At 39.5% G+C, this 26,426-nt stretch overlaps 1 protein-coding gene across 2 annotated transcripts in view; it reads right to left on the minus strand.

Moving 5' to 3' along the window:
• The window catches only part of FRAS1 (Fraser extracellular matrix complex subunit 1), a 514,100-nt gene that overhangs the window by 192,752 nt on the left and 294,922 nt on the right, over positions 1–26,426 (minus strand). For both annotated transcript variants that reach the window (XM_066279180.1, XM_066279181.1), the window contains 2 exons: positions 8,636–8,788; positions 7,466–7,612 (listed from right to left, as the gene is read on the minus strand). In XM_066279180.1, the coding sequence (XP_066135277.1) occupies positions 7,466–7,612; positions 8,636–8,788 (300 nt within the window). The remainder of the gene's footprint in view (positions 1–7,465; positions 7,613–8,635; positions 8,789–26,426) is intronic.

The raw sequence follows: 26,426 nt of genomic DNA on the forward strand, positions 1-26,426 counted from the left end.
TACAAGTTCTTTACAAATTTTAGATGTCACTCCCCCACACCAGATATATCAGCAAATATGTTCTTCCATTCAGTGGATATTCTTCCCATTTGTTTATTTTTTTCTTTTGTTTCTCTTGCTTGAGGAGATATATCAAAAAACTTTTTTGGCCTGACCTGTGGTGGTGCAGTAGATAAAGCATCAACCTGGAAACACTGAAGTTGCCAGTTCAAAACCCTGGGCTTGCCTGGTCAAGGCACATATGGGAGTTGATGCTTCCTGCTCCTCCCTCCTTCTCTCTCTCTCTCTCTCTCTCTCTCTCTCCTCTCTATAATGAATAAATAAAATCTTAAAAAAAAACTTTTGATACAAGGAATGTCTGAGATTTTACTGTTTTCTTCTAGGGTTTTTATGGTTTTGAGTCAAATATTAATTGACCATAAAGTCCAGGGTTTATTTGGGGGCTCTCTGTTCTGTCCCATTGATTTATATGTTTGTTTTTATGCCAGTACTATGCTGTTTTGATTACTATGGCTTTGTAGTATAGTTTGATATCAGGTAGTATGATTCCTTTACTTAGTTCATCTTTCTCAAGATTGCTGTGGCTATTCAGTGTCTATTGTGGTTTCATACAAATTTTTGGACTACAGGGGGTCTTTGCATTATGACACAATTCTGTTCCTATGACAGTAATGTAACCCAAATTTTGATGTAAGTCGAAACACACCCTAGCCTAAGTCACTTACCTACCATAACACAGTTGTAAAATCATAATCTGGAACATAAAAACACAACTAAGCTATAGGAAAGGGAACAGGACATGAATATACTGTACTTTAAACTGTACTATAGTAACAGAAAAAAAAAACATGAGTGTAAAAAAAAATTCTTTATTCCTGTGGTTGGCTTGTACACTGGAAGGGGCATTGCAAGGTGGGAGAGAGTGACCTATGGGTAGTAGGAAGCTGGAGAGGCAGGAGAACCTGTAGGAGGTGCTGGAGATACTGGGTCAGGTGAATCAGGATTGCCTAGGAACATGCAGGAGATGCTGGAGATGATTCTACCTGTACTACAGGTGTTTCATCTCAATAAGTAGCTGATGTAGAGGGTACAGGATCTGTTGCAGGCCTCTCTACCTTCTTAAAGAATTGTTCCAGGCTAGTCTGGAAGGTTTATGACTTCTTCTCTTCCAAAATCTGCCTATAGCATCACAAGCCATCCATAACAGCTCAGTAGACCTTACTGAGTCTGTCATTGCTGGGGTCCTCAGCCTGAAATTTTGCCAACTCATCCTCTACCACAGAAAAACCTTCTGCCAAACCCTCGGTAGTAAATTTCTTGGTTCTGGGTTTTCTATCTCTTCCTCTTCAATCAGCTGCTTCTCCAGCTGAATGAGGTCCTCAGCAGACAGCTGCTCTCCATGTGATGCCAGTAGCTCTGTGACATCCATCGTGATGATTTTCCTCTTCTTCAAAGCACTAACATCTGAAGACTCTTTCAATTTGGAGCCATGATAAGGGCCAAAAAGTCACCAAACAAAGCAACATAAATGGAACAGTTGTGCTTTTAACATTCCAAAATCGTGTAGGTAAGCATACAGGGGGACACCAACTCCTTCACTCATACGCCGTGTTACTGTGTATTCTACCATGTGCAACCAAACTAGTTCGCCCACGTAGTCTGTAAGTACTACACTAACGGCGTAAGTTGAAACATGGCTCAATTTTTAAAAGTTTTTATGGGAGTGAGCATCACAAACTCGAAACATCATATGTTGAAACTGTCATAACCCGAGGACCTTCTGTATTTATTTTAGTTCTGTGAAATACGCTATTGATAGAAATTGTGTTGAATCTATAGATTGCTTTGGGTAGTATGGAGATTTTAATGATGTTAATTCTTCCTATCTATGAACTCGGTATATGCTTCCACTCGTTTGTATCATCTTCAATTTCTTTCTTCAGAGTCTTATCATTTTCTGAGTATACGTCTTTTACATCCTTGGTTAAATTTATTTCCAGATATTTTATTTTTTATGCAATCATAACTAGGATTTATTCTTAGTTTTCTCTTCCTGATAGTTAATTATTGGTGTATAAAAATGCAACTGTTAGGCCCTGGCTGGTGGCTCAGTGGTAGAGCGTCGGCCTGGTGTGCAGGAGGCCCGGGTTTCGGTTCGTGGCCAGGACACACAGGAGAAGTACCCATCTGCTTCTCCACACCCCCCTCTCCTTTCTCTCTGTCTCTCTCTTCCCCTCCCACAGCCAAGGCTCCACTGGAGCAAAGTTGGCCCGGGCGCTGAGGATATAGCTCCATGGCCTCTGCCTCAGGCGCTAAAATGGCTCTGGTCGCGACAGAGCAATGCCCCAGATGGGCAGAGTATCGCCCCCTGGTGGGCATGCCGGGTAGATCCCGGTCTGGCGCATGTGGGAGTCTGTCTGACTACCTCCCCGTTTCCAACTTCAGAAAAATACCCCCCAAAAAGCAACTGTTCTCTGGATATTTTGTATCCTGCTACTCTACTGAATTCACTCATTAGTTCTAGTAGTTTTTTGCTGGAATCTTTAGGGTTCTCTATATACCATATCATGTCATCTGCAAATAATGACAATTTTACTTCTTCCTTTCCAATTTGGATGCCTTTCATTTCTTCTTCTTTTCATATTGTTGTGGCTAGGACACTCAGTATTATGTTAAATAAGAGTGGTGAAAGTAGACACCTCTGTCTTGTTTCTGATCTTAAGGAAACGTTTTCAGTTTTTGCCCATTGGGTATGATGTTGGCTATGGTTTTGTCATATATGGCGTTTGTTATGTTGAGGTATATATTCCCTCTATCCCACTTCATTGAGAGTTTTTATCATAAATGGATGCTGAATTTTATCAAATGCTTTATCTGCATCTATTGATATGAGAATATGGTTTTTATCTTTCATTTTATGTGGTATATACATTAGTTGATATGTGGATATTGTATCAATCTTGCATCCCACAAACAATTCACACTTGATTATGGTGATAACATTTTTAAGGTATTGCTGGATCCAGTTTGCTGATATTTATTGAGGATTTTGTTCCTCAGGTATATTGGCCTATAATTTTCTTTCTTTGTACTATCTTTATCTGGTTTTGGAAATAGAATAATGCTGGCCTCATAAAATGACCTTGAGAGTGTACCCTCATCTTGAATTCTTGGAATAGTTGAGAAGGACAGGTGTTATTTCTTTCAAGGTTTGGTAATATTCACTGGTGAAATCATTCAGTGCAGTACTTTTACTTGTTGGGAATTTTTTTATTACTGCTTCAATTTTACTAGTTGTAGTGAATCTATTCAGATTTTCTGATTTATTCTAATTCAGTTTTGGAGGATTGCATGTTTCTATGAATTTATCCATTTTATCCAGATAGTCCCAGTTGGTATATAATTGTAATATGTGTATATGGTTGTATTTTCTTCCAGCCCCTTATATTTCTGGGGAGTCAGTTGTTACTTCTCCTCTTTCATTTCTGACTTATTTATTTGGGATATCTCTCTCTTTTTTTTTGATGAGTCTGATTAAATGTTTGTCAATCTTGTTTACCTTTTCAAAAAACAAGCTCTTGGTCTCATTGACCTTTTGTATTGTTTCTTTTAACTCTATTTTTGTTTACTTCTGCTCTGATCTTTATTAATTCCTTTCTTCTATTCACCTTGGGCTTTGTTTTTTCTTTTCCTTTACGTGTAAAGTTAGATTGCTTACTGAAGATTTTTCTTGTTAAGAGTTTCCCTCTCAGGACTGATTTCACTGTTTCCCATAGTTTTTCGGTTATTGTGTCCTCATTTTCACTTGTTTCAAGGGATCTTTTGATTTGTTCCTTGATCTTGTTGAGAAATCATTCATTGCTTAGTAACATATTATTTAGCCTCTATGTCTTTGTGTGCTTTTCAGTATTTTTCTTGTGATTGATTTCTAGTTTCATACCATTATGTTCATAGAAGATGCTTGATATGATTTCAATCTTTTTAAATGCATTGAGACGTGTGTTGTGTCTATCTTAAAAAATGTTCCATGTGCACTTGAAAAAATTATATTCTGCTGCTTTGAAGAGAAATACTCTAAAGACATTAATTAAATGCATCTGATCTAGTGTATCATTTAAGGCTGCCATTTCTTTGTTGATTTCATCTGCAAGATCTATCCGTTGCTATCAATGTGGTGTTAAATCCCCTACTATGACTGTTATTACTGTCAGTCTCTTCCTTTATGTCCATCAACACTTGCTTCACATATTTAGGTACATAAATATTTACAAGGGTTATATCCTCTTGTTGGATTGCTTCTTTTACCATTATATAGTGTCCTTTCCTCATCTCTTACTATAGCCTTTGTTTAGATGTCTAATTTGTCAAATATATGTATTGCTACCTGCACTTTTTGCTCATCTCCATTTGCAGGAAATATCTCTTTCCATCCCTTTTAGTCTGTGATGTGTATCTTTCCTCCTGAGGTAGATTCCTTAGAGACAACATGTATATGAGTCTTGTTTTCTCATAGTTTTAACTATGTTCTTTGTTTTCTTCTTATTATTAAGGCAAGCCCTTTAACATTTCTTGTAATATTGGTGTGGTGGTAACACGCCCCTTTAGCTTTTTCTTGTCTGGGAAGCTCTTTATTTCTCCTTGAATTTTAAATAATAGCCTTGTTGGGTAAAGTAGTCTTGGTTGTAGGTCCTTAATTATCATCACTTTGAAATTCCATGCAGATTTCTTTTGGCCTGAAATGTTTCTGTTGAAAAATTAGTTGACAGTTATGGGTGCTCCCTTGTAGATAACTGTCTCTCTCTTGCTTTTTAAAAATTCTCTTTTTCTTTCATCTTTGCCACTTTACTTATGATGTGTCTTGATGTGGACCTCTGAGGCTTCATCTTGTTTGGGACTCTGCACTTCTGGACTTGTTTGCCTTTTTTTCTTCATCAGGTTAAGGAAGTTTTCAGTTGTTATTTCTTTAAATCAATTCTTGACCCCTTTCTCTCTGTTTTCCTTCTGGCACCCCTATAATGTGGATGTTGTTATGCTTCATGTTGTCCCAAAGGTCCCTTAAATTATCCTCATTTTTAAAAATTAGTTTTTCTTTTTGTTGTTCTGATTGTTTTCTACCTTGTCTTCCAAATCCCCGAATCACTCCTCTGCTTCATCTAACCTATTGTTTATTTCTTCTAGTGTATTCTTCATTTCAGATATTGTATTCTTCATTTCTGACTGGTTCTTTTTTATGGTTTCTATATTCTTTTTTTTTAATTTTTTTATTTTTTATTCATTTTAGAAAGGAGAGAGAGAGAGAAGGGGGGAGGAGCAGGAAGCATCAACTCCCATATGTGCCTTGACCAGGCAAGCCCAGGGTTTTGAACTGGCGACCTCAGCATTTCCAGGTCGACACTATCCACTGCGCCACCACAGGTCAGGCCGGTTTCTATATTCTTTTTCAGTTGTGGTAGTTCTCGTTCCTTGTGCCTCTAAGTTCCTTGAGAATTCTTAGAACCATTCCTTTAATTCTATTTTTGGTAAATTGCTTGCCTCCATTTTGTTTAGATCTTTTTCTGGAGATTTCTCCTGTTCTTTCATTTGGGGCCTGTTTCCTAGCAAAATATTTTATTACAATAGTAAAGAAATATTTTCCTCAGTCCCAAAAGGGGTTTTTGTTTTGTTTTTAATTTATTGGGGTTGGAGGAGACTCAGACAGACAGAAAGGGAGAAAGATGAGAAGCATCAACTCATGGTTCTGGCACCTTAGTTGTTCATTGATTGCTTTCTTGAATGGGGGGTGGGGTGGGCGAATCCAGCCAAGCCAGTGACCCTTTGCTCAAGCCAGTGACCTTGGGCTTCAAGCCAATGACCTTTGGGATGAAGCCAGTGACCACCATAGGGTCATGTCTATGATCCCACACTCAAGCTGGTGACCCCATACTCAGGTTGGATAGCCCACGATCAAGCCGGCAAGCTTGGGGTTTCAAACCTGGGTCCTCAGTGTCCCAGGCAGATGCTCTATCCACTGTGCCACCACCTGGTCAGGCCAAAAAGGATTTTTTTTAGTTTTGTTTTTTAAAGTTTTTTTATTTTTATTTATTTATTCATTTTAGAGAAGAGAGAGAGAGAGAAAGAGAGAGAGAGAGAAGGAGGGGAGGAGCAGGAAGCATCAACTCCCATATGTGCTTGACCGGGAAAGCCAAGGGTTTTGAACTGGTGACCTCAGCATTCCAGGTCGACATTTGATCCACTGCACCACCACAGGCCAGGCCCAAAAAGGGTTTTTTAATGTCTGATATCTCAACAAGCGATACAAAGTTCCATATAACTTCATATCAAATGCAAATCTCTGCAGTACCTCAATAAACTAACAGCAATACTTACCTTTCTATCTGTAAAACAAAAATACCTTTCACAGTTTGATTTGCTTCTCATTCCAGCTGATGCTGATAATATGTTAATGATAACAATATCAACAATGCTACACTGAAAGCTTATTCTTTGCTAGGGTTTGTGCTTAGTGCAGTAACATTAGATATAGGTACTATTACAATCCCCCTTTGGCAGAAAAAGAAACTGAGGTTTTGCAATTAATTTACCTGCTAAAGGTTACAAAGCTAGTCAGTGGTAGGGAGGATCTATACTGCAGGCACCTGACTCTAGAGCCCACTCTCCTGCCTACTCCTCTGTAAGTCCTTCAGTGTGGTATAGCCTAGGACATGAAATTGAAATATCAGCACTGTATTTGTTAACTGTCACTTTCAAAATGAGAAAGTATAACAAAAATTTATTTTGTAAATGACACTTCAGTGATTGAAAGCCATCTCAGCCTATTTTCAGAAGTGTTCCTTCATCTGTGAAGGATTTCCTAATTTTTTTTCCACTCAAATTTGCCCTTTCCCTAATTTATCAAAACTCTTTGTTTTGCCTGACTCAGGTAATTAATCATATTTTGACTTATTTGAAAAAGAAGACATCTATACAAGTAACTCTTGTGCAAGACAAAATAACTACTGTTTGGGCAGAAATTAAATGCTCTGTACATATCAAGCCTTGCCCATCATCAATATTCAACAAATACATGTCAAAAACAAATTGAATCCAGAGAAGTGCTTAGGTCACTGATTGTGTACCAGAATGAGCTCTGCTCAGGAGCTCGTAATTGAAATGTTGGGAGAAACCATAAAAGGAAATAGACTAATATAGTACTTTTACTTCTCAAGTGAGATAACTAGAGAACAGAGAGCTTAAACAAGTAGCCCAAGATCACACAGCTGGTACTTGCAGAAATAGATCCCCGCCTAGCATTTCCAATTAGGCTGATATCTCAGTTATATTTGCTAATGCCATATGCCTTTTTAGATTAATTTTCTTCCTTTTATAACAATAAAAGCCACAAGTAAGACCATGGAAGGAAAGTTTCGTATTTCTTTTGATGACCCCAGAAGAGCAGGAAAAGGAAAGTTCATTGTTATAAACCTACGCTGACAAGCACGGCTGTCATCGAGGTAGTGCCCGGGGAAGCAGGCGGTGCTGCAGGTGCCGAGATGGGACAGAACGAGGTCCGTGTCGCACGAGGAGCAGGAGGAGGGTCCTCTGCCTTGGCAGGTTCTGCAGGAGGAGTGACACTCTGCAGAGGGAAAAGTGACACAAATAGACTCACCCTTTGAGTCCCATTTACCATCCTCCGTCCCCAAGGTGGAAGAACAGACACTGATCCTGAACTACCACCAGAATGAAAACCGGGCAAAAGATCCAGGAAAAGAAAAGGAGAGGTCTGACTACAGGGCCTTTCCCTCGTCCCCCTCAGGATTCAAAGCACTGCTTGTACTCGCTAATGCCCACTCAGGGACCTGCTAGGTCGTGTTTCATCTCAATGTCCTGCAGATAGAAATGGTGATTTCTACTGATGTTTAATTAAAAAAAAACAAACAAAAAACCTATCATTGAACAGACTGCCTACCCCCTGAAATCAGTTAAAACTGGTCTTCCGCCCTGGCCGGTTGGCTCAGTGGTAGAGTGTTGGCCTGGCATGCAGAAGTCCAGGGTTCGATTCCCAGCCAGGGCACACAGGAGAAGCGCCCATTTGCTTCTCCACCCCTCCCCCTCTCCTTCCTCTCTGTCTCTCTCTTCCCCTCCCGCAACAGAGGCTCCATTGGAGCAAAGATGGCTCGGGCGCTGGGGATGGCTCCTTGGCTCTGCCCCAGGCGCTAGAGTGGCTCTGTTCGCAACAGAGCCACGCCTGGGAGGGGCAGAGCATCGCCCCCTGGTGGGCAGAGCGTCGCCCCCTGGTGGGCGTGCTGGGTGGATCCTGGTCGGGCGCATGCGGGAGTCTGTGTGACTGTCTCTCCCCATTTCTAGCTTCAGAAAAATACAAAAAACAAACAAACAAAAAAAACTGGTCTTTTCCTTATACCCTCAGTGATATAGTTTCTTACCCTGCTGATTATTTGTAGGGAAGCTCCCTACCCAAGCAGCATCCCAAGAGCTGTTCATAAAAGGCCCAACGCTGGTCTGATTTATTATCCCACAGTGTGCTCCATGTGCGTGTTTTCTCTCTCTCTCTCTCTCTCTCTCTCTCCTCCCCCCCAAGCCTTCTTAGTTATTACCCCAAAGAAAAGCTCCAGCTCTTTTTGAGATGCCACCTACTCACTTTTACAAGCTCCTTTCTCTGCGTAATATCCAGAAGGGCAGTCGGGAACGCAGAGGTCCCCCAGCAGCTGGTACCGGGTGTTCTGGCACCTCAGGCAGATGCTCCCGGTGTTGTGGAGGTCAGCTGCACATTGCTGGCACAGAGGATGGCAGTCTGGAGAAGACAGGGGACACAAAGAGACACAAATGATATCAGCTCCAAGTCTCATCACTATACCAAAGGGCAGATGGAGCTGCAATTACCACCGCGGCAGCACAGACAGCCGGAGCAGCCCACAGGCGGAACGCGGCAGTAAAGCAGAAGCTTGGGACCTGGATAGATCATGTTTTGAGGTTTATAGCAAATGGCCAGGCCCAGCGCAGCAACTGCGTTTCCCTCCCTTTCCAGTTGAATGACCTTCAAGTTCTAGGGCAGCTTGTGATAGCTACTTGCTTAGGGATGCCCAGAGAACTGTCAAAGAGTTGCAGAAACAGGACCATCAATACTGTCGCCGTTTTCGCAAGAGCTCCAAGAACTCGAGGACAGCATGCCTCCTGTTCCCAGTGCACCCGCGCTGCGCTCCGTGCCCTCACAGGGCTCCTTCTCACAGTCAGGTCTTCCCGAGTCAGGATACCAGTTTCAGGTGTTGGTATGAAGGGAATGGAGTTAGCAAATCATTGGGTTGAGTTGGTGGAAAACTTTAGTTTTTAACTAGAGGTCAATTTATTAAAAATTCACTTTCATGACTTAATACACAGCTCGCAGAAGCTCTGCTGGACCAGTTATGACTGAAGCTGTAAGACAAATTATCGGGGATGGCCAACACTCTCTTGTTCTCACCTGTAGAATAGTCATCCTTCAATTAAAGTGCTTGACTGTGTTCAGCTCCCAGTTTGGTAAAAACATCCTCTGTCCGGCTTTCAGTGATAACCACCCTTTGAGTCCCATTTACCATCCTCCGTCCCCAAGGTGGAAGAACAGACACTGATCCTGAACTACCACCAGAATGAAGACCGGGCAAAAGACCCAGGAAAAGAAAAGGAGAGGTCTGACTACAGGGTCCTTCCCTCGTCCCCCTCAGGATTCAAAGCACTGCTTGTACTCGCTAATCTCCACTCAGGGACCTGCTAGGTCTCGTTTCATCTCAATGTCCTGTAGATAGAAATTGTGATTTCTACCGATGTTCAAATAAAAAAACAAACAAACAAACAAAAAGCTCTGTCATTGAACAGACTGCCTGCCCCCTGAAATCAGTTAAAACAAGTCTTTCCTTATACTTTCAGTGCTACAGTTTCTTACCTGCTGATCATCTGACACGTTTTCCTACACAGGAAGCAGATCTCTGCACCCGCTTATCCGCATGAGAAACCGTTCTAGGACCTTAATAGCCACTCCAACAGTTAAACGAAAAGTTACCTCCTCAAAAATGCTGACTCTTCTAGAAGCTCAGGAGGGAACAGCTCCTGACCTTTCCCTGAACTTTGGGAGTATCAAGTTACAGGCAGCCTTTCTCCAGTCTTAGGAACAATTCTGGATAGCCTGTGAGCCAAGTTAAGCCTCATGATAGCCCTTCAGAGAATTATAAAGGAAATTATGACTTTATTGAGAGAAATATGATAAGGAGGCTACTGTCTCTGATTTAGTGTATGGTTTCCATACTACACCCCCTTTCTGTTCCCTGTCTCTGTGCCTTCCTCCCAGTGCCAGGAGCACAGTCCTACATGTGCAAAGGGTAGACTCAAAACACTTCAAATGTTGCTGGAGCAAATGGAGGAGACTCTGTGTTAGGATTACCTTAATGAGTGGGTACGCGTTAGGATTGGACACCCGGGAAACATGACTGATTCAAGGCACCATTATTTGAAAGGTCATGGCCTCTTCCTCTGTAAAACGTGCTCACAGAGAGTTCTGGGCTCAGGCACGCATCGACAAGACCTGCAGGTGTTCAGAGTTCTAAAAACTAGTTGCATCTAACCTAAGCTTTCCCTAGCGTGCAATTAGAGAAATGAAAAAGAATAATTACTCAGGGGATGATTTGAAGGGAAAGTAAGCAGATCATCAGAGTATTTTGTGGGTACAGTAAACAAGTATTTATGGATTTGTCTTATCTTAGGGATCGCTAGAAGCTGTTAGGAGGAGGAGTGCAATGTGTAGTGTTTCTAAAGGAAGCTAGAGCTGGGCGCTCCTTCTCACCTCCAGGACAGCTGCTTTCAAACCCCCTGCTGCTCCACTCCACTCACCCCCCCACACCCGTGCACCTCGTCCCTTTCCAGGTCATTTCATCTTCAGCTTCATTCAGCCCATCAAGCATGAGCGCCTTCCGTTCCTCCCTGCCAACCTCAAAACATCCACCTTCACCCATTTTTCTTTCATTTCTTCTCACAGGATGAAATGGCTGATTCTTCCACCTATCTTCCTGACCAATTTTCAAGACTGTTTGAACATTATTTCAACATTATCACATACTTTCCTCATCTCCATTTATTTCCCTTGACCTCAACCTCCAAACATGTTCTCCGTCGCCTACCCCACAAGAAGATCGCTGCAACCACCCCTTCTCCGGCTGTCTCTCTACCACCCAACTTCCTTGCCTCCCTAACTCCTCACCTCACTGTAATCTGCCTTCAGTCTCCTCAATATGACCATGGTACTAACCCTGACAAGGTCTCTGACCTCCTCTTAATGACCAGATCTAATGGCCTCCTCTAATTCTTAACCTACCTGAAATCTCTGCAACACATGACACTTCAGAACACCCCCCTCCCAAACCCGTCGCCTGTTCACATTCTTTACCCTGGAGATCCTCTCGGCTGGGTCCTTGTTCTCTGCCTCTGAGAAATGTGAAGATTTCCCCCAACCCTCAACGTCTATACTTCTAACTACGTCTCATTCTCTGGAGGTTGTAATCCGGGGATGGCTGGCTGCAGCTACCAGAATCTGGAAGAAAAGGCTCAAGAGTGGTAGAGACTCTAAAATCTCAAGGCCTCTGCCCAGAGATGGATTAAGGTCGGTTGAGGCTCCAGACGCATAAGAAAATATTGGGCCCCTTACACTAGAAAAAAGTATAAAGTTGGAGTTTTGCAGGGCCCTTTAGGGGTTGGGGCCTAGGGTGTGCACCCAGTGTGCCTGCAGTTAAATCCACCTATGCCTCTGCCTCTGCCTCTCTCCATGGTTCTGGGTTAAGTCTTAAGACATGTCATAGAGTGTGATGGAATGAGTACTCAGAGGCAAGGAGAAATCAATAAATGGCACCTGGAAATATAAAGCCATCAAATGCAGGCTGCCCAAAGCATCACATTAATCTGAGTTAGTTTTTAGTTTTACCTCATGCATGTAACTACCCGAGTCTGGAAAGTAGAACTCTAACTCTTTTTGTTCACTACCAGTAGTTATTCCTTATTCATTCATCCATGGTTTAAAAAGTCAGCTTGACCAGGCAGTGGTGCAGTGGCTAGAGCATCGGACTGGAACACAGAGGGCCCACGTTCAAAACCCCGATGTCGCCAGCTTGAGTGTGGGCTCATCTGGCTTGAGTGTGGGCTTACCAGCTGGAGCCCAAGGTCGCTAGCTTGAGCAAGGGGTCACTTGCTCTGCTGTAGCCCTCCAGTCAAGACACATATGAGAAAGCAATCAATAAGCAACTAAGGTGCCGCAATGAAGAATTGATGCTTCTCATCTCTCTCCCTTCCTGTCTGTCCCTCTCTCTGTCTCTCTCTCTCTGTCTCTGTCACACACAAAAACAGTCATACTACACACCCCATCCCATGAATATATTCATTCCAAAACAACAAGGGCCCCCTGATAATACATTCATGCAAACTTCTGATCCCAACTTGACCATAGACAAGTCCCCAATATAATACCCCTTAAATAAATATGCTATGAAGTCAATCTGAAAGTTGACTTACTTTTATCAAACCAACAAGAAAAGAAAAATAAATTCCTGAAACCTGAGAGACACCATTGCCTTGAACAGCTGGAAGTCAAAATCCTTTATAGGAGAGATTTCCTTGGGAAGAGCTGAAAATGACTAATGATATGCAGGGAAAGGAGCCAGAAATCAGAGCAATGAGGGCTTGAGGATTAATAACAGTGTCTGACTTATCAGGAAAGTCGAGTTCCCGAGGGCAGACTACAGAACTCAGGCATGACAGGTCACAAGTGGCCAGTCCCACTGGGCACCACCAGCAAGCAAGCTTTCGGCTCACGCCCAGGGTGCCTCTGTGATCTTCAGAGAGAGGGGCTGAGGGGTTCAAAGAGGGATCTTGACGTTCTACTTTTCTGACTGTAAATTGAACCATGAAAGAAAATATGAAAAGCATTTTTAATAAGTATAAATACCACCCTAAGTAGACCTTGCAGATGAAATATTAGCATTGACATTTTCCTTAGTTCTTTTTCTCTACAATTTGAACTATATATTTTAATGATGAGATGATATTAAATGTTGTCATGTAATATTTTCATTTTTTACTCAATACCATCAGCATTTTCACATGTTATTAGAGACTCTCTGTAAACATCATTTTCGGTGGTGCATAATATTTCAGCATTGAATAAACAAAAAATTGGCCATTTTTCTTATAGCTTGAACATTTACTTCAAATTTTTCCACTTTTATAATTAAAACCATGGTAAGACCTTTGTACATTTTAAATTACAGGTGACTCTTGAACAACACAGGGGGTTAAGAGTACCGACCCTTTGAACAAGCAAAAGTCTGTATATAATTTTGACTCCCCAAAACCTTAGTTTCAATTTTCCGTTCGTATCTGTAGAGAGTTGAGTCCAGGACCTTCTGCAGATACAAATTCTGAGGAAGCTCAAGTCTCTTATATAAAATGGTGTAAAACAATGCATACAGTTGGCCCTCTGCATCCTTAGACTCACAACCACAGATCAAAAATACTAATTTCGGGATGACGTCAGAGTAATGGCACAGTAGGAAGAGATACCAATAAATCTCCCCCAAAACTCAACAAGATCTTCAACCAGAAACAGAAAAACCTATCCTTGGAGCCTCCAGATGTTTCGCAATACACCCGAAGGTATGGTCGAGTGAAAAATTGGCTAAATATATAATCAAACCCCAAAGGAATTAGGGAGTAAGAAATGCTCCACCTTCCTCACTAACCTAAACAGGGCTGCTTTCACTGGGAACTGAGAGTATAGAAACTAAGGCAGACAAAGGGGGTGAATAGATCCAGGCCATGGCATAAACGGCTGAACCAGGCTGTGGCATGGAGATCCAAGCCGAGGAGGAAAAACTGTGCCTGTGGCAACCCAGTCAATACAAGCTAACACTCGCGCCAAACCCAGACAAAGAAAGACAAGTGGGGCAGCCATTTTCCCCGATCTCCTGGTCGGCAGGCACGGAGAGTGCGCAAGAGATTCCTCCGAGCACCTCAGTAGTGGGCGCCCATGTTATCCCACAGAGAGGCAGAGTCAGAGGCCTCTGTGTGGGCCAAAAGCGGAATCTCCAGGCCACCCCAGCGCCCTGAAAAAGCCACGCACGGGGAGGGAGTGAGAGCCAATTGCAACGCTGAAACTTTTCCGTGCGGGCGAAGGTTTCACTCAGAGTGTGAGACTGCCAGCCTGATATCCTGGTCTGCGCAGATAGTGAGCGAGAGTTTCCTCCAAGCGCCCCGGGAGTGGGCACCCGCCCGTGTTACCGAACAGAGTGGCAGAGCCAGAGGTCTTTGAGTGGGCGGAAGCCCCGCCTGATTATGCTAGCAGCTCTGACTGAGCCTTACCCAGAGCCCTGTGCTGAGTGGGAATAGAGTGGGGAGTTGCCAGCTCTTTGAGCCTCTTACTATCCAGGCAGAGAAACCCCATAGCTAGATTATCAGGCTACTAATTGAGGAAAGAAAGACTAGGAGAGAGGCTCCAGGAACACGAACTCTCTCACTATCGGAGCCTATAAATGCTAATGAGCCTCGACTGCCAACGAGACTGAAGCACAATATATGACATCGCCATAGAGACTTATCAACTGCAAACCTCTACCTGAGCGTGCCAAAGGGGCAGAAACCAGGTTACACAGTCACCAACCAGGAAGAGGGAGAGAAAAGAAAAAGCAAGAAGATAACCTCTCAAAATCAAGAATAATCCGCAGACTTTATAACCTATCCCATTTTATTATATTTGTTCATTTGTTTCTCTTATCTTCATTCTTGATTTTTTTTTTCCTCCTCCAATTTGGTCTTTTAATTCTCTGCCAGTCTTACTTTCTCCTATCCTTGAACTACACTACCCATAAGTGTTACATCTCCCATTATCTTTTCTTTCCTCTTCCTTTCTCTCTATGAGGGTTGTACTCCAAAACCCTTAACTCTCTCTCTCTTTCTCTCTCCTCTTTTTTCCTTTTTCTTCTTTTACTGGTTCCCTCTTTTTTTCTCTCTCTCTCTTTCTTTTCTCCCTCTATATTAGTTTCTTCCTTTCTCCTTTACGTCTCCACTCATTCAAACCTCAATACTGAACAAATTATATTATCTGGGACTCAAACTTAAGTTTGTGGCATTTTGGGGGTTTTTTACTTCACCTTTTTAACTCACTAGCAGTACTCCCATCCCTGGCTCTCCAATTTATCTAGTTCTTGTTCTACTAAATACAATAGTAATTTTTTAATTTGTCCCCCCATTTTCCTGTTTCCCTCTTATTCCTTTCATCATAACTCTTAGTCAACCAACACCTAAAAGCAAATAATTTTATTCTTGACCCAAATTTTTTCCTTATTTGTGTTTTGTGGGTCCATACCCCCTTTTTTTCTTTCTTTTTTTTGCCCCTTTATTACTTCTCCCCAATTCAGGCCCTCCATTACAGGCATAGTTCATTCTATTTAGTACAATATAATTCACAGTTCACCACAAGGTTTTCTGAAGAAAGAGGGGAGCAGAGAGGAGAGGAAAAAAGGAGGGGGGGGAATAATTTCCTTTTTTAAAATTTTTATTTTATTTTATTTTTCTTTAATTATTAATTTTTTTAAAAAAAACAACTCTTCGATTTTTTTAACTTTTTATTCTTTATTAAATCTCATTAATACTATCAACAAAACCACCCTCAGATGCCATTAAGGAAGAGAAAATCGAATATCATGGATACAAAAGGAAGGGAGGTAACACAGATAGATGAGGAAAAATCTATGGAGAAAAAATTTAATATATTGGAAACTTTGGAGTTAAACAACAGAGAACTTAAAATAGAAATCCTAAAAATACTCAGAGATACACAAGAAAACACAGAAAGGCAATTTAGGGAGCTCAGAAAACAACTCAATGAACACAAAGAATATATTTCCAAGGAAATTGAAACTATAAAAACAAATCAAACAGAGATGAAAAACTCAATTCACGAGCTGAAAAACGAAGTAACAAGCTTAGCTAATAGAACAGGCCAGACAGAAGGTAGGATTAGTGAAATAGAAGACAAGCAACTTGAGGCACAACAGAGAGAAGAAAGTGACTCAAAAATTGGAAAAAAAAAATGAGATAGCCCTACAGGAATTATCTGACTCCATCAGAAGAATAACATAAGAATAATAGGTATATCAGAGGGAGAAGAGAGAGAAAATGGAATGGAGAACATACTCAAACAAATAATAGATGAGAACTTCCCAAGCCTGTGGAAAGAACTAAAGCCTCAAGTTCAAGAAGCAAACAGACTTCCGCGTTTTCTTAACTCCAACAAACCTACTCCAAGGCAGCCAGGAAAAAGAAGAATACAACATATAAAAAAAGGCCCATTAGATTATCATCAGATTTCTAAACAGAAACTCTACAAGCTAGAAGAGAGTGGACCCCAATATTTAAAGTCCTGAAAGAGAGGAACTTTCAGCCACGAATACTATACCCATCAAAGCTATCCTTCAAATATGAAGGAGAAATAAAAACATTCACAGATACAGAAAAGATGAGGGAATTTATCATCAGAAGACCCCCACTCCAGAAATTACTAAAGGGGGTTCTCCAATCAGATACAAAGAACAACAACAACAAAAAAAGCCACAAGTAAAACTCCAAGATAAAACCAAATTTAAACTGTGACAACAACAAAAAGAAAGGGGGGGGAGGAGGATGAAGATTAACAGTAGCAAAGGATGATAGAGTGCAAAAGTACTCACAAAATAGTGTACTACAATGAACAGGGTAGGAACACTTTTCATTACTTAAAGGTAACCACCATTGAAAAAACCACCACAGAAGCACATGATTTAAAAAAGATAGCAACAGAGGAAAGATGTATGGAATACAACCAAATAAAAACAAAAGATAGAAAGATGAAAGAGAAGGATCAAACAAGACACAAAACTAACAGAATGCAATCTATAAAATTGCAATAGGGAACTCACAAGTGTCAATATTTACACTAAATGTAAACAGATTAAACTCACCAATAAAGAGGCACAGAGTAGCAGAATGGATTAAAACAGAAAATCCAACTGTATTCTGCCTACAAGAAACTCATCTAAGCAACAAGGATAAAAACAAATTCAAAGTGAAAGGCTGGAAAACAATACTCCAAGCAAATAACATCCAAAAAAAAAGCAGGCATAGCAATACTCATATCTGATAATGCTGACTACAGACAGGAAAAGTACTCAGAGACAAAAATGGCCATTTCATAATGGCTAAGGGGACACTGAATCAAGAAGACATAACAATTCTTAATATATATGCACCAAACCAAGGAGCACCAAAATATATAAGACAGCTACTTATTGACCTTAAAACAAAAACTGACAAAAATACAATCATACTTGGAGACCTCAATACACCGCTGACGGCTCTAGATTGGTCATCCAAACAGAGAATCAACAAAGATATAGTGGCCTTAAACAAAACACTAGAGCACCTGGATATGATAGACATCTACAGGACATTTCATCCCAAAGTGACTGAGTATACATTTTTCTCCAGTCTACATGGATCATTCTCAAGAATTGACCATATGTTGGGCCACAAAAACAACATCAGCAAATTCAGAAAAATCAAAGTTGTACCAAGCATATTTTCTGATCATAAAGCCTTGAAACTAGAATTCAACTGCAAAAAAGAGGAAAAAAATCCCACAAAAATGTGGAAACTAAACAACATACTTTTAAAAAATGAATGGGTCAAAGAAGAAATAAGTGCAGAGATCAAAAGATATATACAGACTAATGAAAATGACAATACGACATATCAGAATCTATGGGATGCAGCAAAAGCAGTGATAAGAGGGAAGTTCATATCACTTCAGGCCTATATGAACAAACAAGAGAGAGCCCAAGTGAACCACTTAACTTCACACCTTACGGAAGTAGGAAAAGAAGAACAAAGACAACCCAAAACCAGCTGAAGAAAGAAGATAATAAAAATCAGAGCAGAAATAAATGAATTAGAGAACAGAAAAACTATAGAAAAAATTAATAGAACAAGGAGCTGGTTCTTTGAAAAGATCAACAAAATTGACAAACCCTTGGCAAGACTTACCAAGGAAAAAAGAGAAAGAACTCATATAAACAAAATCCAAAATGAAAGAGGAGAAATCATCACGGACACCGTAGATATACAAAGAATTATTGTAGAATACTATGAAAAACTTTATGCCACTAAATTCAACAACCTAGAAGAAATGGATAAATTCCTAGAACAATACAACCTTTCTAGACTGAGTCAAGAAGAAGCAGAAAGCCTAAACAGACCTATTAGTAGAGAAGAAATAGAAAAAACCATTAAAAACCTCCCCAAAAATAAAAGTCCAGGCCCAGACGGCTATACCAGTGAATTTTATCAAACATTCAAAGAAGACTTGGTTCCTTTTCTACTGAAAGTCTTCCAAAAAATTGAAGAAGAAGCAATACTTCCAAACACATTTTATGAGGCTAATATAACCCTCATACCAAAACCAGGCAAGGATAGAACAAAAAAAGAAAACTACAGACCAATATCTCTAATGAATACAGATGCTAAAATATTAAACAAAATACTAGCAAATCGAATACAACAACATATTAAAAAAATAATACAGGAGAGAAGATGGCAGCGGAGTAGGCGGATGCACAGACACCCAGCTCTCAACACCAAACTGGAATACAAATCAATTTAGAAAAAATCAGCATGAAAAACCAACACTGAACTGCAAGAACAGCTCTCAAAAACCAAGGAGCAAAGAGGAAGCCACAATAATCCTGGTAAGGAGTGCCTGAATCTCCTCTGCTTACAGGAAGGGAAGGAGGGGGGTGAGGCTGAGAGCCCAGAGAGGATTTCACAGAGGAAAAAGAGCAGAAACTACTGCTCACAGCCACTTACCTGGCGACCAGGGAGCAAGGTGGGTTGAAAAGACCAGCTTATCTCCCAAGTGGAAAAGACAGGGAGAGGGACAGACTGTGAGGGGCTAAGGTATGCAAGAAACAAAATAAAAAAGCTGACTCATTCATGCTGGAGGCGGCCATAGCTGGGGGAGGGACTGAACCTTTCACAAAACAGAGCTGAAGTGCTTCCGGATCAGAGATCTCCGGACATCTATCCAGCTCCAATCAGCACAACAAGACACAGCTGAAAACAAGAAGTGGGGAGGAGGGGCAGTAACTCAGGTCTCCATGGAGATCTGAGATACACCTCCCCCTACTGAAGCTGAGAGAAAAAACCCTGCCCCCAGTGAGATTAGTTGGAGGAAGAGACCTTCAGCGTCTCAGGTTACACCCACAGCATTCCTGGATACAGTTTCAAGGAAGCCCCCTGCTGAGATCAGTTAACAAGACTATCACCTGTTAAGAAAACAAACAAATCAAGACTTCAAAGCTGCCCAAATCCGAAAGTGGATTACAAATAATAGCTGATACCAACCCACGAAGACCTAAAAATAACACAACTGAAAACTGGAGGCAGACAACACCAAGCCTAGACTCAATCAACTATACAAATAAAAAAAAAAGAAGAAGAAGATGAGAAAACAAAGGAGTGCAATCCAAATGAAACCACAAGAGACACTTTCGAGAGATGAACTGAGTGATATGGAAATAATCAAACTTTCAGATGCGGAGTTCAAAATAATGATTGTAAGGATGCTTAGGGATCTTAGAACAACAATGGAGGGGGAGTTTGAAAACCTAAATAAAGAAATAGCAAGTATAAAAAAGAATCAGTTGGAGTCAACAAATACAATATCAGAAATAAAGACCACAATGGAAGGAATTAAAAACAGGATAGATAGAGCAGAGGATCGAATCAGCGAGTTAGAAGACAACTGGAATGAAGGCATGAAAGCAGAGAAGAAAAGAGAAAAAAGACTCAAAAAGTCAGAGGAAACTCTTAGAGAGCTCTGTGACAACATGAAGAGAAATAACATCCGCATCATAGGGGTTCCTGAAGAAGAAGAAAAAGAACAAGGGATAGAGACTTTGTTCAATCATATCATAGCTGAAAACTTCCCTAAATTAATGCAAGAGAAACTCTCACAAATCCAAGAAGCACAGAGGACTCCATTAAAGAGAAACCCAAAGAAACCTACACCAAGACACATCATAATTAAAATACCAAAGCTAAGCGATAAAGAGAAAATATTAAAAGCTGCAAGAGAAAAAAAAGTTATCACCTACAAAGGAGCCCCCATAAGGATGACATCTGACTTCTCAACAGAAACACTTGAGGCCAGAAGGGAATGGCAAGAAATATTCAAAGTAATGCAGAACAAGAACCTACAACCAAGACTACTTTATCCAGCAAGGCTATCGTTTAAAATTGAAGGAGAAATAAAAAGCTTCCCAGACAAAAAACAACTCAAGGAATTCATTACAACCAAACCAATGCTGCAGGAAATATTAAGGGGACTGGTGTAAACAGATAAAGTGGGAAAAGAATACAGAAAAAAAAAAAAAAGAAAAAGGAATACACCTTTAAAGAAGAAAATGGCAATAAACAACTATATATCAATAATAACCTTAAATGTAAATGGATTAAATGATCCAATCAAAAGACATAGGGTAGCTGCGTGGATAAGAAAACAGGACCCATACATATGTTGTCTACAAGAGACACACCTTAGAACAAAAGACACACACAGATTGAAGGTAAAAGGATGGAAAAAAATGTTTCATGCAAACGGAAATGAAAAAAAAGCTGGGTAGATATTTATATCAGACAAATTGGACTTTAAAACAAAGGATATAGTAAGAGATAAAGAAGGCCACTACATAATGATAAAGGGAGTAATCCAACAGGAAGATATAACTATTATAAATATCTATGCACCTAATATAGGAGCACCCAAATATATAAAACAGACTTTGATGGATTTAAAGGGCGAGATCAACAGCCATACTATACTAGTAGGGGATTTCAATACCCCACTAACATCACTAGATAGATCCTCAAGAAAGAAAATTAACAAAGAAACAGCAGACTTATTGGAAACACTAGATCAACTCGATTTAATAGATATCTTCAGAACCTTTCACCCTAAAGCAGCAGAATATACATTCTTTTCAAGTGCTCATGGTACATTCTCTAGGATAGACCACATGTTAGGGCACAAAAGTGCTCTCAACAAATTTAAGAAGACTGAAATCATATCAAGCACTTTCTCCGATCACAACGGCATGAAACTAGAAATAAATCACAGCAGAAAAGCTCAAAAATTCTCAAACACATGGAAACTAAAATAGCAGGGTGTTAAATAATGAATGGATTAAGAATGAGATCAAAGAAGAAATAAAGAAATTCCTAGAAACGAATGACAATGAGCATACAACAACTCAAAATTTATGGGACACAGCGAAAGCAGTGCTGAGAGGGAAGTTCATAGCACTACAGGCACACTTTCAGAAGCTAGAAAAAGCTCAAATAAACAACTTAACCCTGCATCTAAAAGAATTAGAAAAAGAACAGCAAGTAAAGCCCAAATGTAGTAGAAGGAAGGAAATAATAAAGATCAGAGCAGAAATAAATGACATAGGGGCTAAAGAAACAATACAGAGGATCAATGAAACTAGGAGCTGGTTCTTTGAAAAGGTAAACAAGATTGATGCACCTTTAAGTAGACTCACCAAGAAAAAGAGAGAGAGGACTCAAATAAATAAAATTAGAAATGAGAGAGGAGAAATAACAACTGACACAACAGAAATACAAAATATTGTAAGAAAATACTATGAAGAACTGTATGCCAAAAAACTGGACAACCTAGATGAAATGGACAAATTCCTTGAAACGTACAATCTTCCAAAAATCAATCTGGAAGAATCAGAAAACTTAAACAGACCAATTACACCAAAGGAGATCGAAACAGTTATCAAAAAACTCCCAACAAAGAAAAGTCCGGGGCCCGAAGGCTTCACAACGGAATTCTACCAAATATTCAAAGAAGAACTAACTCCTATCCTTCTCAAACTATTTCAAAAAATTCAAGAGGAAGGAAGACTTCCAAACTCCTTTTATGAGGCGAGCATAATTCTGATTCCAAAACCAGGCAAAGACCACACAAAGAGAGAAAATTATAGGCCAATATCTCTGATGAATATAGATGCTAAAATCCTCAACAAAATATTAGCAAACCAGATCCAACAATATATGGAAAAAATCATACACCATGATCAAGTGGGATTTATTCTGGGGAGGCAAGGCTGGTACAATATTCGTAAATCAATCAATGTGATTCATCACATAAACAAAAAGAAGGAGAAAAACCATATGATAATTTCAATAGATGCAGAAAAAGCATTTGATAAAATCCAGCACCCATTCATGATCAAAACTCTCAGCAAAGTAGGAATACAGGGAACATACCTCAACATGATAAAAGCCATCTATGAGAAACCCACAGCCAACATCATACTCAATGGGAAAAAATTAAAAGCAATACCCTTAAGATCAGGAACAAGGCAGGGGTGCCCCCTTTCACCACTCTTATTTAACATAGTCCTGGAAGTCCTAGCCACAGCAATCAGACAAGAAGAAGAAATAAAAGGCATTCAAGTTGGAAAAGAAGAAGTAAAACTATCATTATTTGCAGATGATATGATATTGTATATAGAAAACCCTAAAGTCTCAGTCAAAAAACTACTGGACCTGATAAATAAATTCAGCAAAGTGGCAGGATATAAAATCAATACTCAGAAATCAGAAGCATTTTTATACACCAACAATGAACAGTCAGAAAGAGAAATTAAGGAAACAATCCCCTTCACAATTACAACCAAAAAAATAAAGTACCCAGGAGTAAACTTAACCAAGGAGACTAAAGACTTGTACTCGGAAAATTACAAAACATTGATAAAAGAAATCAAGGAAGATACTAAGAAGTGGAAGCATATACCATGCTCATGGTTAGGAAGAATAAACATCATTAAAATGTCTATATTACCCAAAGCAATTTATAAATTCAATGCAATACCAATTAAAATACCAATGACATACTTCAAAGATATAGAACACATATTCCAAAAATTTATATGGAACCAAAAAAGGACACGAATAGCTTCAGCAATCTTAAAAAAGAAGAATAAAGTGGGAGGTATCACACTTCCTGATATCAAGTTATACTACAAGGCCATTGTACTCAAAACAGCCTGGTACTGGCATAAGAACAGGCATATAGATCAATGGAATAGAACAGAGAACCCAGAAATAAACCCACAGTTCTATGGACAACTGATATTTGACAAAGGAGGTAAGGAAATACAATGGAGTAAAGACAGCCTCTTTAACAAATGGTGTTGGGAAAATTGGACAGCTACCTGCAAAAAAATGAAACTAGATCACCAGCTTACACCACTCACAAAAATAAACTCAAAATGGATAAAAGACTTGAATGTAGGCCGTGAAACCATAAGCATCTTAGAAGAAAACATAGGCAGTAAGTTCTCCGACATCTCTCGGAGCAATATATTTGCTGATTTATCTCCACGGGGAAGTGAAATAAAAGACAGGATAAACAAATGGGACTATATCAAACTAAAAAGTTTTTGCACAGCTAAAGACAACAAGAACAGAATAAAAAGACAAACTACACAATGGGAGAACATATTTGACAATACGTCTGATAAGGGGTTAATAACCAAAATTTATAAAGAACTTGTAAAACTCAACACCAGGAAGACAAACAACCCAATCCAAAAATGGGCAAAAGAGATGAATAGACACTTCTCCAAAGAGGACATACAGATGGCCAATAGGCATATGAAAAAATGCTCAACATCACTAATCATTAGAGAAATGCAAATTAAAACCACAATGAGATATCACCTTACACCAGTCAGAATGGCGCTTATCAACGAAACAACACAGAGTAAGTGCTGGCGAGGATGTGGAGAAAAGGGGACCCTCCTGCACTGCTGGTGGGAATGCAGACTGGTGCAGCCACTGTGGAAAACAGTATGGAGATTCCTCAAAAAACTGAAAATCGAACAGCCTTTTGACCCAGCTATCCCACTTTTAGGAATATACCCCAAGGACACCATAGAACGGCTTGAAAAGGAGAAATGCACCCGCATGTTTGTGGCAGCATTGTTCACAATAGCGAAGATCTGGAAACAGCCCAAGTGTCCGTCAGAGGACGAGTGGATTAAAAAACTTTGGTACATATATACTATGGAATACTACTCAGCCATAAGAAATGATGACATCGGATCATTTACAATAACATGGATGGACCTTGATAACATTATACGGAGTGAAATAAATCAGAAAAAAAAAAAAAAAAAAACTAAGATGAATCCATACATAGAAGGGACATAAAAATGAGACTCAGAGACATGAACAAGAATGTGATGGCAACAGGGGCGGGGGGGTTGGGGGAGGGGGGAGGGGGTGAAGAAGGAGAGAGGGGTTAGGGGAGGGGAGGGGCACAAAGAAAACCAGATAGAAGGTGACAGAAGACAATTTAACTTTGCGGGAGGGGTATACAGCACAATCAAATGTCAAAATAATCTAGAGATATTTTCTCTCAACATATGTACCCTGATTTATCAATGTCACTGCATTAAATTTAATAAAAAAATATTAATATTAAAAAAATAATAATAATACATCATGATCAAGTGGGATTCATCCCAGAATCTCAAGAATGGTTCAACATACGTAAAACGGTTAACATAATACACCATATCAACAAAACAAAGAACAAAAACCACATGATCTTATCAATAGATGCAGAAAAGGCTTTTGATAAAATACAACACAATTTTATGTTTAAAACTCTCAACAAAATGGGTATAGAAGGAAAATATCTCAACATGATAAAGGCTATATATGATAAACCATCAGGTAACATATTAAATGGCACAAAACTGAGGGCTTTCCCCCTTAAATCAGGAACAAGACAGGGTTATCCACTCTTATTTAATGTGGTACTAGAAGTTCTAGCCAGAGCAATCAGACAAGACAAAGAAATAAAAGGCATCCCTATCAGAAAAGAAGAAGTAAAGGTATCACTTTTTGCAGATGATATGATCGTATACATCGAAAACCCCAAAGATTCCACAAAAAGACTACTAGAAACAATAAGCCAATACAGTAAGGTCACAGGATACAAAATTAACATATAGAAGTCAATAGCCTTTCTATATGCCAACAATGAGACGTTTGAGAATGAACTCAAAAGAATAATCCCCTTCACGATTGCAACAAAAAAAATTAAATACCTAGGAATAAACATAACAAAGAATGTAAAGGACTTATATAATGAAAACTATAAACCATTGTTAAGGGAAATCAAAAAAGATATAATGAGATGGAAGAATATTCCTTGTTCTTGGTTAGGAAGAATAAATATAATCAAGATGGCCATATTACCCAAAGCAATATATAAATTTAATGCAATTCCCATCAAAATTCCAATGACATTTTTTAAAGAAATGGAGCAAAAAATCATCAGATTTATATGGAACTGTAAAAAACCCCGAATAGCCAAAGCAATCCTAAGGAAAAAGAATGAAGCTGGGGGCATTACAATATCTGACTTCAAACTTTATTATAGGGCCACGACAATTAAAACAGCATGGTATTGGCAGAAAAATAGACACTCATACTAATGGAACAGAATAGAAAACCCAGAAATAATACCTCATATATATAGTCAAATAATTTTTGATAAAGGGACCAACAACACACAATGGAGAAAAGAAAGCCTCTTCAATAAATGGTGCTGGGAAAACTGGAAAGCCACATGCAAAAGAATGAAACTGGACTACAGTTTGTCGCCTTGTACTAAAATCAACTCAAAATGGATCAAAAATCTAAATGTAAGACCTGAAACAATAAAGTACATAAAAGAAGACATAGGTACTAAACTCATGGACCTGGGTTTTAAAGAGCATTTTATGAATTTGACTCCAAAGGCAAGGGAAGTGAAGGCAAAAATTAATGAATGGGACTACATCAGACTAAGAAGTTTTTGCTCAGCAAGAGAAACTGATAACAAAATAAACAGAAAGCCAACTAAATGGGAAATGATATTTTCAAACAGCAGCTCAGATAAGAGCCTAATATCCAAAATATACAAAGAACTCATAAAACTCTACAACAAACAAACAAATAATCCAATAAAAAAAATGGGAAGAGGACATGAACAGACACTTCTTCCAGGAAGAAGTACAAATGGCCAACAGATATATGAAAAGATGCTCATCTCCTTTAGTTATCAGAGAAATGCAAATCAAAACTGCAATGAGATACCACCTCACACCTGTTAGATTAGCTATTATTAACAAGACAGGTAATAGCAAATGTTGGAGAGGCTGTGGAGAAAAAGGAACCCTCATCCACTGTTGGTGGGAATGTAAAGTAGTACAACCATTATGGAAGGAAGTATGGTGGTTCCTCAAAAAACTGAAAATAGA

Source organism: Saccopteryx bilineata, chromosome 5 (assembly GCF_036850765.1).
Source record: "Saccopteryx bilineata isolate mSacBil1 chromosome 5, mSacBil1_pri_phased_curated, whole genome shotgun sequence".
In the NCBI taxonomy this organism is placed as follows: Eukaryota; Metazoa; Chordata; class Mammalia; order Chiroptera; family Emballonuridae; genus Saccopteryx; species Saccopteryx bilineata.